Raw genomic sequence first — 12398 nt, 5'->3', positions numbered from 1 at the left:
TTAAACAAAATCAGCCATTCAATACAGTATTATGCTTCAGGGAGGCCTCCCAATATGAGTTTTTAAGCTCCACCCTGATAAATGTACAAGCGTTTCTCTTTATAAAAAAAAAGAAAAAAAGAAGACGGCATGGACATATTGCACTGCTCCCAACCCCCACCTACCTCCCCATCCCATAAAATAATAAGCAAAGCACGCTTACATTTGGCAGATTTATACAGCAGTAGTGGCTTTTTGTTATATATTTTTTTTGTATTTTTTTTTCTTTTTTTGGTTTTTAAATATATAATTCTTTGTATCATTTGTTCTATCAATATATCTACAATATATAATGAAAAGAAGCCTGCAAATGAACAGTAATATTACACATTTTATCATTTTCAAATTAAACACCACTTTCTTTTTTTGATTTTTATATATCATTACACTCATATGCTGAAAGAAACAAAGTTGCATCTTTTTTACTTTGTTTTTGATTTTTCTTTTTTTTTTTCCAGATTTTTCTTCCGGTGAATATTTTTAAGCAGCTACTTCGTTGCGGTCTTTCAACATAAAGAAATGGCTTATACCATCTAGAGCTGGTAGTTCTGAGTGTCACCATGGGTATTACACAGATGCTTAAAAAAATGGAAAATGACCTTGTCACCATTGTTGTTTTTGTTTTTGCTCGTAACGCTTTGAATGTATTATAATATATCGCTCCTACGAGGTTACAGAAACCGACTTTTATTCACCTTGCAAGAACCAGCAACTGTGACGTAAATGCCTAGTTTTTGTGCAATACCCTTGGAGCGTGGTAAAAAGAAAGCAGGCATTTCAAATTCAAAATGCAGGAATTCCCATGGCTTATATTTAATGAAAACGTGATTCTTTTTTTTCTATATAGTTCTAGGCGGCATCCAAAAAACACAGGGGCTGGAGGCGTCACCTTATTTGGGCTAGCTTGCAATCAGTACGAGTTCTTTTTCATTTGAAAGCTCAGTTTTTGACTGGTGGGTCATCGGAGATTCCACGGAGATTGGTGGTAGTAGACCAGTATACAAGGCAGGCCGATATTCTATGTATCTTTTCCAGTTGGAGGACCTTATTTTCTCTATATCACCAGTACTTTTCACCTTCTTACTGTAACTTTTTATCTTGAGGAATTTTTTTTACTCTTGTTTTTCAAAAAGTTTTACAATTTAACAAAAATAAACAGAAATGGCAACATTGTAATGCATAGACGTGGCTCCTAGGGGGACAATCTGGTATTTTCAAGTTGTACAAGGGGTGTCTATCGCTCCAAAGGAACATTTCTCTTAGCAAATCATTGCAGGTTATTCATGCAGAAAATTAGGACTGAGTAGCGCAAGATGGCTAGAGGATGTGAATGAGAAAAATCCATACGGTACCAGGGAAAAATGTCATGTTTATTTTCGTTCCTAAAAAAAACGAGTAGCAGAGATGTTTAATTCCATGCAATATAACTGTATGTTCTAATATACGTCATACTTTCTGATAAATCACTCTGCTATTCAGTATTATTTACGGCAATTTTTGCTATGTCATGCTATTTAAAAATTATTATACAAAATAATTTTTTTTTTTCTGCTAAATGTTGGCATTTGCATAATTTTTTAAAAATTATATTTGTTATATTTCCTTTATTACTTTCTAATGAAGAACTTTTTTTTTTTCTCTTCTAATTGATCAGATGGTAACTTTCTGGGATCTGCCATTCATATTTTATATAAAATGATAACTAAAGCTATTGTTTTTCGAGAATCTAAACATCGTGGATCAGCACTTCCCTCTTTTATTGGACTGCTTGACCATAATCAGTTTTTGTGTAGGTTGTCCGTTTTGGACAATCCTTTTTTGTTTAAAGAGTCCCCTGATGAAAAACTGTAGTTACTGGGAGAACACAGCAGCAGGTGTTCTTTTCTCCTGCAGTGCCACCACAGGTGAAATGAAGTATTACACAGTTCCCGTTGAAATCAATGGGCTCTCCGTGGAATGCATGGACATGCCAGATCCTTCAGAGCGAGAAACATTCTTTGTAGCCACCCTTCACCCTTGCTAATAGATTACGGTACTGGATGCCGAAAACCTTGTATTCAATCAGAATTTCATAATAGCGTAATTTATACGGTTTTCTAAACCAGCGTTCTGTGCAATGTAAATAAAAATGGGCTTGTGTTATCAGAAAATAATCAATGCTTGAATGATTGCTATATAAGATCATATATATATATATATATATATATAGTTGAACTTTTCCTAGTTTAACTGTGGAGCCTTGCCACACACCATGTTTACACATCACTTAATAGGCCAGCATAGAGATTTTTTATTATTTATGGCCATTTTTAATAGGAAGGGCAAGACATTAATTCAAAATGGTGGTAAAACCAACTCAGTGATGACACCTTTATTTTCTTTGAAGGCTTTTTTCAGGACTGGAGATTTTTATTCCGGCTGCCGATTACCTTGAATTCTTCTGAATTTCCCCGTTGACTATTTTACCTTTTTGTTCCTTGCATGTAAAAATGAAAACAATTACAAGGGCTAGTAATACATTTTGGTCTTCGTTAACCTTGGTGGTGTTGTTATATAGAGTACATTTCAGCTGTAAATGTTGGCTTTGCCGACACATCAACAGAGGCAAAAAAAGTTCTATTATCTGGTCATTCTCATGGTGTTCTGAAGACTAGTTTGGTATTCTGTTAGAGAGAAGTCTCCACACTGTGCAAAGGACTTTCGGGATTGGAAGAGGCAGCCGACTTGCTAGTGTCTGTGGTCAGAAAAATGCCACTATCAATAGCATTGTTGTTCTTGTTGGGAGATGGGGGTGGAATGGACCACAGCACCTTTCCCGGAGGCTCCTCACTATCTTCCGCATCTGTATCATCAATTAGGGGGATGTTATGGATATAATCGTTGATAAGAAACTCAGGGGTAGTCATGAAATTGTGAATGGAGGTCTTGGAGTCAGGTTTCTCTAGGCCTTCGTAGAGGGAACTACGGAATGCTCTCACCACCCGGATCTAAAAGGATTACGTTAGGTGGATGCAAAGGGGAAAACCCAATGATAAAACGTGGGGTAACAAGATGGATGGAAATAAATGGAAGGGGAAATAAATTGAAGGGAAAGTAAAGAAAAAAAAAAAGAAAAAGTATTAAAAAACAAAATAATTTTAGCTGTCAACATTTTTTAGAACCTCAGTCCACATTAATTTTTTATATATGTTGATCCATAAAGATAAAAACCATCTTAAAATACAATCTAATATTTAAAGGGTTTTTTCGGGATTTAACATTCTTGGCCTATACTTAGGATAAGTTATCAATGTATGTTCAACCCACGGGACCACAGCCGCTCAGACTGTTCACTTCAATGGCCTGAATTTCAGTCATGCCGATACGCGTACAGCAATTGTTTTGCCAATTGGTGGGAGTCACAGCAGGGAAATCCCCACTGATCATACATTAATGGCCTATTGTAAGGATAGCCCAGAAACTTAAAATAACGGAGAACCCCTTTAATAAATATTACATTATAATTTTACAATATCTTTCATTATAACATTGTAATATATAGGAGTAATACAATATAATTATTTTTATTATTTTTAATGGCAACATAGCACATTACCATGGACTGACGTTTTATAGAAAATTACATTTAGACTGAATATTTGCAGATGTTAATAAAATATGTCTATGACAAGTATGTATGTCAAAGTAGAATGTACATAAACGGAAATGTAAAAGAAAAAGATGGGATAGACGTTTCATGTCAGACAAGACAAACAGACCATAACATGTACAGTAATGCTCTACTAATAGGCTACTCATTAAAACATACATTCACTATGTGACACCTGACAGATGCAAAGGCAGTGAAATTAATGTGATTTATTACAGGCAAACTTAAAGTGCAAAAAACAAAACAAAACGTAAAATGTATAGTAAACGTCATACAAAAAAATTGAAAATTTTCTCCATTGCTTTGCCCTTTGTCTATGAATATTAAAGGGTAACTACACGTTCAACAAACTTCTGACATGTCATAGTGAAATGTCAGAAGTTTTGATTGGTGGGGGTCCGAGCACGGAGAACCCCACAAATCGCTAAAACGAAGCCGCAGAAATGCTCGTGTGAGCGTTCAGCTGCTTCGTTTTCTGTTAAGCTTTTTCGGGAAAGCCGATGTATCGGAGTACGGGCTCGTAGACTTTCTATTGAGCCCGTACTCCGCTACATTGATTTTAATTTTAGTTACAAAAAAGGTTAAAATAATTTGTTGAAATTGACAATATGTAATAATTTTGTCTATTTAGTCTAGCCCATTTGATCCTGCAGATCCTTTTAGTGGTCCAGTCTATGTAATATATATATATATATATATGGTAAGGCTTTATGCACACGGCCATATTACAACTCAGGGCCGTAATACATCACCACTTGAAGTCTATGGGGTCATACTATACCTCCATATGCCGCTAATTTTATATGAAAAAAATTTTGTGCCATTTTTTTATCTGATTCTCTTATATGGAGGCCAACAGTAATAACCCCACAAATACTAAGACACTAAGACACACACTCTCTCTCTCTCTCTCCCCTCTCTCTCTCTCTCTCTCTCTCTCTCCTCTCTCTCTCTCCTCTCTCTCTTTCTCTCTTCCTCTCTCTCTCTCCTCTCTCTCTTTCTCTCTTCCTCTCTCTCTCTCTCTCTCTCTCTCTCTCTCCTCTCTCTCCTCTCTCTCTCTATGTATGTATTTTTTTTTACTTATTTCCATTAAATTAAAATGAAAGTTTGGGAAGAGATACTTCCTGGATTATTAATGCTATTTTTGTCCATTGATTTTTATAGTAATATTATTTGAATCTAGATTTGACAAGCAAAATCTTGATATTGTACCAAAATTAATTTTGTTATTTTTGAAGATATAGTGAATATTCTTTTTTATTAAAAACTGTACAGGACCTATTATTTTAACACTGTATTAAAAATAATTCTCAATATGGGTAATGAGTTACAAGCCTGGGTCTACATGGAGACTATTTGTAGCTCAACTTTCCAATTTTCGAGCTAAAGCTGTGGTCTACTTATTAGCAAATCTGTGTTTCTCTGGACTGCAACTGTAGTTTGATAACATTGGAAAGTTGAGCTACAAATCATCCTCATGTAGCCCCCAACATAATCCAAACACATTATGATCTAAGGCCCCATGCACATGGCCGTGCCCGTAATCACGGCCCGCAATTGCAGGCACGGCCGGCCACGGACTGCCACCCGCATTTGCGAGCACGGCCCGTAAAAAGCAAAAGAAAGGACATGTCCTATCTTTTGCGATACACTTCTACGGCCCGGACACCTTCCCGCAAATATACGGGAAGGTGTCTGTGGTCAATAGTAGTGAATGGACGATTTTTACGGTCGTGTACATGGGGCCTTAGTCAGATGCATTCAAGCATTTGTGTAGCAGCCGCCGGTCACCCGAGGTAACCGTATCAGATCACAGAAGCCTTAATTATTTGATTTCAAACTAATTTCCAATGATTTTGAATTAAAAAAAAAATATATATATATTCTTTTATGTCAAAAAATATAAATGTATCACTTCTATCTTTTTTTATTTTTATTTTCTGTATATTATTCTTCTTGATTTTTTTTATATTTTTTTTTTATTACCTAATTCTACAGATATTAAAATCTTAATAAATTCAGGATTTCCCATGGGATACTTAAATAGACAAATATCTTCATATGCTCAAGATAAAAAGTTCTAGACAACTTTTAACAATCACCTGTTTCTCAGAGACAAAGAAGCGTAGGTCTGAAGAACAGGTGTGGTACAAAAAGTTGTATTTCGCATTGATAACTATTTTTGAATCATAATCTTATCGGCAATGGATAAACCTTTTTATTTTTTTTTAATGAGGATGATCAGGAATGGTTGTAAAAAAAAATAACATGCTATAGAAAATAAATTGATGTGAATTAAAAGTAGCTGTGCACAGCATGGAGAGCCAATGGATACTTTAAAAAAAAAAAACAATAAAAATTAAATAAAAATCTCAAGCTTTTTTGAATGATGGAAATGCAATCATGCTGCACTTTAGACCCAAAGGAAAGGGAACGAAAGGAGGGAAAAAAGATCAAAATATTTATCATGACTGTGTTCGGCGTGACTTGTAAAATGAAACGACAAAAGGAGATTCAGCCCACACAGTGACACAGCCTTGACTGCCTGGAGACGGAGCTCCAATCCAATCATGCATTTTAGGCACAGTAAACATTCGAGTATTAAAGCCCATCATTGCTGTATAAAGGGACTAGCTTTGATTGACCAGCCTTTTGTGGAGCAAGGATTGTAGCATGCAAGGATATTTTGTGTTCTTCCATGCCCAGGGTGGGAAGAAATGGAGGAGGTGAGGGGTTAAGGGAGAAAAGCTGATGAAACACTGAGTGTAACACATCTAAATTTGCCAAGTGACTATGAAAAAAATGTGAGGCTACAAGCATGGTTTTTCAATTTTTATTTTTTTGTGTGTGAATGTATGTCTTTCAGAAAACAATTTTGTAAATTTTTCCTGTAAATTTTGTGACTGGGATTGCTAATTTACACGCGACCCCAGACTGGTTGTTGAGGCTTAGTCATTTCTAAATTGTTTGACAAAAAAATTGACGAATCGTGCATTGCTCTGGTGTTCTGTTTTTTTTTTATACAGAAAATTCAAAATATCAATTTAAAAACTGAATTGATTTCATCTTCGATTTATCAGTAATTAAAATTTAAAAAAAAAAAATTAAAAATAAAATAAAAAGATTTCTGGGCTAATTGAGCAAATCGTAATATCTATGTTACTTTGTAATGAATACAATATAAATTAATAATTTATGGTTTCCAATATATTGTTCAATATCATTTTAGAAGCCTCTTATAAAAATAGATCTTATTAAAGAAGTAAAAAGATGATACATTTTAGACTATGGAGGCCTTAAAAATCTATGATGACAGAAATAGGCATATAAGCGGAAAGTAGAATGTGCTTAATGGTGAATACAGAATGGCATAAAATAAAAAAGAAATAAAAAGAAATAAAAAACATAGGAGGGAAAAGCAGTTCTTGAAGAATAAGCTCCAGCAAAGGAAGAGCAGAGTCCACCAATCCATTTGGTAACTGCAATTCTGAAGGAGGAAAAGCTTGCAATTGGGCAGTAAAATTTGATAATGAAATGCATAAAATTCTCAGAGCCCTTGGTCAAGATTTCATTTCAGGTTTAAATATATATAATTTTTTTTGTAATCTAACGCTATATCACCTAAGCCAAATGGTTATAATTCAATTTTTTTTAAAATCTGTCACTAACCGTTTCAAATATCATATAAAATATGTAAAAAAATAAAATAATACAAAAGTATCCGGTAAAAGGTTTCCAAAAAGTTTGTAAAATGAGTGAACTGTCAATATTGTTATTTTAAAAATGGTATCAATATTTCCGCTACAATGTACCCAGGACAGGTAGAGGTGTATTCCACTTTGGTTAAAGTTTTAAGAGATATATAACACAGAATTAACAAATTATATACCGTATATATTTTTTTAAACTATTTTATATTTTCAGATATAAGTAACAACCAAGAAATAGTTAGAACTGCTTAGGTTTCAAGTCCTATTTGACATTTATTTTTAATAGATTTTACACTTGAATGCAATTATGTTTATTATAATATTAATTTAAAAATAATATTTGCATTTATATTGAATCATTTTTTGTATTAAATATGTATTTTTTTTAAAATAAAAAAAAATAATAAAAAAAAATTTGAATTTTAATAAACATAAAATAATGGATATTTTTATGTTCTTTAATGTCAATTTCTAAATAAAAAATTTCTTTATTTTCACTATTCTCAACTATGGTGAAACTATTCATATCCTCTTTTCTCTTCGTAAAATACTTGAAAAGTTAAGTATTTACTGTCGGTATATGCCTGAAATGACACGTCAATTACAAGGGCTCTTTTTGCACATGATGGCTTTCCAAGGAATCCTGATGGGAAAGAAAAGTTGTTAATGGCTTTTGACAAGGCGAACTTTCAGAGCTGTTAACGGCAAGTAGGAGATACAGAATGAATCCCAAGCTGCAAAAGCAAGAAAAAAAATGGAGTAATGTTCATATATCAGCTGTCACTTTGGGCCCATACTCGAAGGTTTACTCTTTCAGGTGTTTGCCAGGAGTTGTCACACTTTTTGCCATATTCTCTTTTTTTTTTTTTTACATAGTTTGGAATTATTAAAGCTCTTACAGAAGTCATGACAGAACCACGGTATATTTGTCTTACCATTCTATAAGTAGAATTTTTATTTTGGATTTTAAAAATGAGATTCCCAGAGTAAAAAAAACACCAATTTTGTATGTGCTTAGATCATAGTGTCATGCAGGAAAGACAAGTTATTGGATGGGTTGCAACCATTTGACTTATATTGAGTCTTTTTTTTTTTCTACTGAAGTCGTGAAAAGCAAACATTCAATTTGATAGCATTTTTTTATTCCAATTTCTAGTTTACATTGAATGGTTTGCAATGTTGTTTTTAAAAAAAAATAAAAAAAAAATAAGCTATTAAATCTGCAGTACAAGATAAAAGCTTATTAGTATATAAATCAATATATTTGTCAAATATCTGTTATTACTTGGTCTTTGCCAATAGAACATGGGCGGGCCAGGACTTCTCTGGAGGACCTGGCCCATCCATGTATTACATGGTCGGCCTTTCATTTCAATGGTCAGCATGTAATACTGCATTTCACCTGTAGGCCATCTTGAGCTTCCTCCGATATAAAAAAAAAAGTGTTGTTGGGATGAGACAACTCCTTTAATTGATATTGATATTCTATTTGTTAGCATAATGTATTTAAATTTGACATTGCACAATATTACACTAAGGGTATGTGCACACGCAGTGTTTTCAGCCATTTTTCAGGCTGTAAACATCCCGAAAAACTGCTGAAAAATCGGAAGCAGAACGCCTCCAAACTTCTGCCCGTTGATTTCAATGGGAAATACGGCGTTCTGTATTTTTGTGATAAAAAAGGCACCGAAAAAGAAGTGCAAGTCACTTCTTCAGCCGTTTTTCATAGACTCTATACAAAAACAGCTCCAAAAACGGCCGTAAAAAACGCAGCGAAAAACGTGAGTTTGATTAAAAAACGGCTGAAAATCAGGAGCTGTTTTCCCTTGAAAACAGCTCCGTATTTTCAGACGTTTTTGAGTTTGTGTGTGAACATACCCTTACAGATAACTGAGGACAATGTATCGTTCTGCCTATTTCAATACTTTACAGTCGTCATTTCAATATTAAATGTTTTGCACTCAAATTACAATATAAAGATGAGAATTATAGCATTACATTTAAATTGACCTGGAAATAAGTGCATAAATATTAATTATTCCAATGATATTACATTTATTTTTAGATTATTAGTTAAATATGTAATTTATTTAATCAATTATAGCAAAAAACAACACAAATAATTCTACTTTTACATTATATTTATACTTAGACTATTACTTCAAAATAGAATACATTTATTAAATAAATAACAAGATTAATATTACATTTATTTTTAGATTCGTACTTTAATATAGAATTTATTTATTCAATTATTTCGAAAAAAATGTTATTATTTTTGTACAAAATATAAATAATAATCAGAATTATATTTTTACGTTACATTGATTTTTAGACTATTACTTCAAAATAAAATACATTTAATAAATAATAACAACAAAAACAAGATTTTAATATTACATTTATTTTTAGGTTCGTATTTTAATATAGAATTTATTATTCAATTATTTCTAAAAAAAAAATATTATTTCGGTACAAAATATAAAAATACTTCTAAAAATCTCTATTTTTTTTAATCTAGGCTATTGTTTCTGAATATATTTTTTGATTTTTAGTCTGTGTATTTTGGTATAAGATTTTAACGTATTTTTATCTAAAAATGTTCAATGTACATGGGCCAAATTCCAATGTAAAAAAACAAAACAAAATAAATATAAATATATATAAATAAATAAATACATATATATATATATATATATATATAATTCTTGTTATAGTTCTATAAAGCAAACATTTCTCTAGCCCTGCAGTATATACTCTTGTAAAATGCTGATTTTATTAGAATATTCGTTTGATGTGAACAAACCAGTTTACGGAATTTGGTGTTTGTTATCTGGTACTACAGGTTTAATGTGCAGATTGAAACTAAAACATAGATGGGAAAGAATTACAGAAGCGACAGCAGCAGTTATTTTGCAAATAGCAAACTTGGACAAAAAGAAAAGAAAAACGGTTGCGCATAAACAAAGCTGAACTCAGTATCAAATAGAAGCATGGCACTGCACGCACACCAAATATGTAAAGGGGTTCGTCCAGGATTAGAAAAAAAGGTCTGCTTTTTTTCCAGAAACAGCGCCGCTCTTGTCCATGGACTGTGTCTGGTATTACAGCTCAGCCTTATTAACTTCAATGGAGATGAGCTGCAATACCAGACACAGTCCATGGACAAGAGTGGCGCTGTTTCATAAAAAAAAAAAAAAAAAGCAGACCCCTCTTTTTTGTAATCCCGGACAACCTCTTAAAGAATAAAGGAGAATATGGCTTTGGAAATTATACACCATCTGAACTGGAAAAGACCATACAAAGCAATAAATAAAGGAAAATCACGGTGAGCAGAAAATGCAAGACTGCAAAAAAGAAGATAAAATAATGTTGTATAAGGGTGGGTGTAATAAAAGTTACTGATGAGCAGTAAGGAAATCGCACTCACTCCCAGCAGTGCTGGTGGTATTGGCAGCAGAGAGAATTACGTGAGTGGGAGTAGAAATGTTTGTTACATCATGGAGCTGGCTGAGGACCGAGGAACGCCGACGCACAGCACCCTGAAATGAACCGCTTCTCTTGAAGGTACTCACTACCTCCATCTGTGGGAGAGAAAATGAGAGTGTTTCTTTTTTCTTTCATTTTTCATATGAAATCTTCCTTCTTTGGGCACAGTTGAGAAAAGAAGAACACTATTAACAATGTATGCAATGTAGGATGTGAACTGTGCTTGTTAAGGCTGAGCACATTGACGATTTTGAAAAAAATTGTACTAAGACTCGTGTTGCCCATGGCAACTTCATTTCACAATGTAAGCGGGAATCTCATTGGTTGTTAGGGGCAACACCACCGTTCCTGGTTGCAATAGTTTTTATACATGACTTGATGATTGGACTCTCACAGTAGATTCCTGCTCAACGTAGTTTCGAGCGTTATGTCTGTGGCTGTCTCTTTCTGGGGGCCTTTTAACTGTTTACCGTTATGGGGCACTGTTACGTTCATTGTTATGGAGGGGCTGCGGCTGTCTCTTATGAGGTCTGTTTGGGTCGTTCTGGTTGAAACATTTTAGCTGCCCCAACACGAATGAGCTTGGTCTGTGCATAGGAAACACAGTGGGTATATGACTTGCCTGTGTGGCATATTCCCTACTACTTACAACAAAGTTTATAATTGAGGTCATGTATACAAAACCAATGCAAATTGGAACAATTACAATTACCCACGGTAACCTTCATTTTGCACCTAAATGTTACACAATGAACGAAAGCCACCAATTGGTTGTCATGGGTAACAATGTTATTTTTTCTCAGTTTCGGAAACCTACTTAGATCGCGAAACTGGTGCTTGGCTGAATAGTCTGACTACAATCTTTTTCTTAGCTGAACTGTCCATATCAAACTTTAAAGTGAATCTCCAGGCAAAACCCAAAGATGGGTTAATCCCTAACCATTCCCCCAAAATCTTACCTGTATAATGAACCACCCAATTATACTCCCTCTACTGGATCCTTTTATCTCTAACCAAGAAATTATTCAGACCCCTATGACCAATACCCTAGGTAATTAAGTATTTGGGGGTGCGGGAATGTCCCATATTAAGACAAAACTACATTTTCGGTATTTGCCCAAAGATTGACTTTAATATATATATTTTTTTGCTATACAATATTATAAAAAATATAAAATAACAATAAATGATCAAATGTGGGATAACATATTTCAATTAGAATTGTATGGCATCTTCAACTCTATACAGCAAAGTAATATCACAGTATTTTGGGAGACAAAAATGAGATGCCCATATGTTCAAAAAGAAACTTATCACTCAACTTTAAGTCTTCTTCTTTAAGAACATGGAGCCACTTCTTGTACCTTTTGCCATTGTTTTGGCCTAGCAAATGTTGTAAGCGCTTTCCAGAAGAATGTTATTGGTCTCTTGTCGCTACAGAATATACTTGTGTTACAAAACTCATAGCCGAAACCGGTAACAGTAATTTAGGGACATTTTTGATGTTA

At 33.7% G+C, this 12398-nt stretch overlaps 1 protein-coding gene across 5 annotated transcripts in view; it reads right to left on the bottom strand.

The window, feature by feature from the left end:
• Positions 1 to 648: 648 nt before the first annotated feature.
• ATP2B3 (ATPase plasma membrane Ca2+ transporting 3) overlaps positions 649 to 12398 on the bottom strand; it is a 172039-nt gene continuing 160289 nt past the window's right edge. For 2 of the 5 annotated variants that reach the window (XM_075835356.1, XM_075835357.1), the window contains 2 exons: positions 10832 to 10985; positions 2900 to 3026 (listed from right to left, as the gene is read on the bottom strand). In XM_075835356.1, the coding sequence (XP_075691471.1) occupies positions 3001 to 3026; positions 10832 to 10985 (180 nt within the window). In that variant the 3' untranslated portion in view covers positions 2900 to 3000. Of the gene's footprint in view, positions 3027 to 10831; positions 10986 to 12398 lie in introns of all 5 variants that reach the window. The other 3 variants (XM_075835354.1, XM_075835355.1, XM_075835358.1) reach the window with 2 other exon arrangements.

The sequence above is a fragment of the Rhinoderma darwinii genome, chromosome 8, assembly GCF_050947455.1.
Source record: "Rhinoderma darwinii isolate aRhiDar2 chromosome 8, aRhiDar2.hap1, whole genome shotgun sequence".
Lineage (NCBI taxonomy): Eukaryota > Metazoa > Chordata > Amphibia > Anura > Rhinodermatidae > Rhinoderma > Rhinoderma darwinii.
The sequence above is the reverse complement of the archived record's forward strand: the minus strand, read 5'-3'. Positions and strand labels throughout refer to the sequence as shown.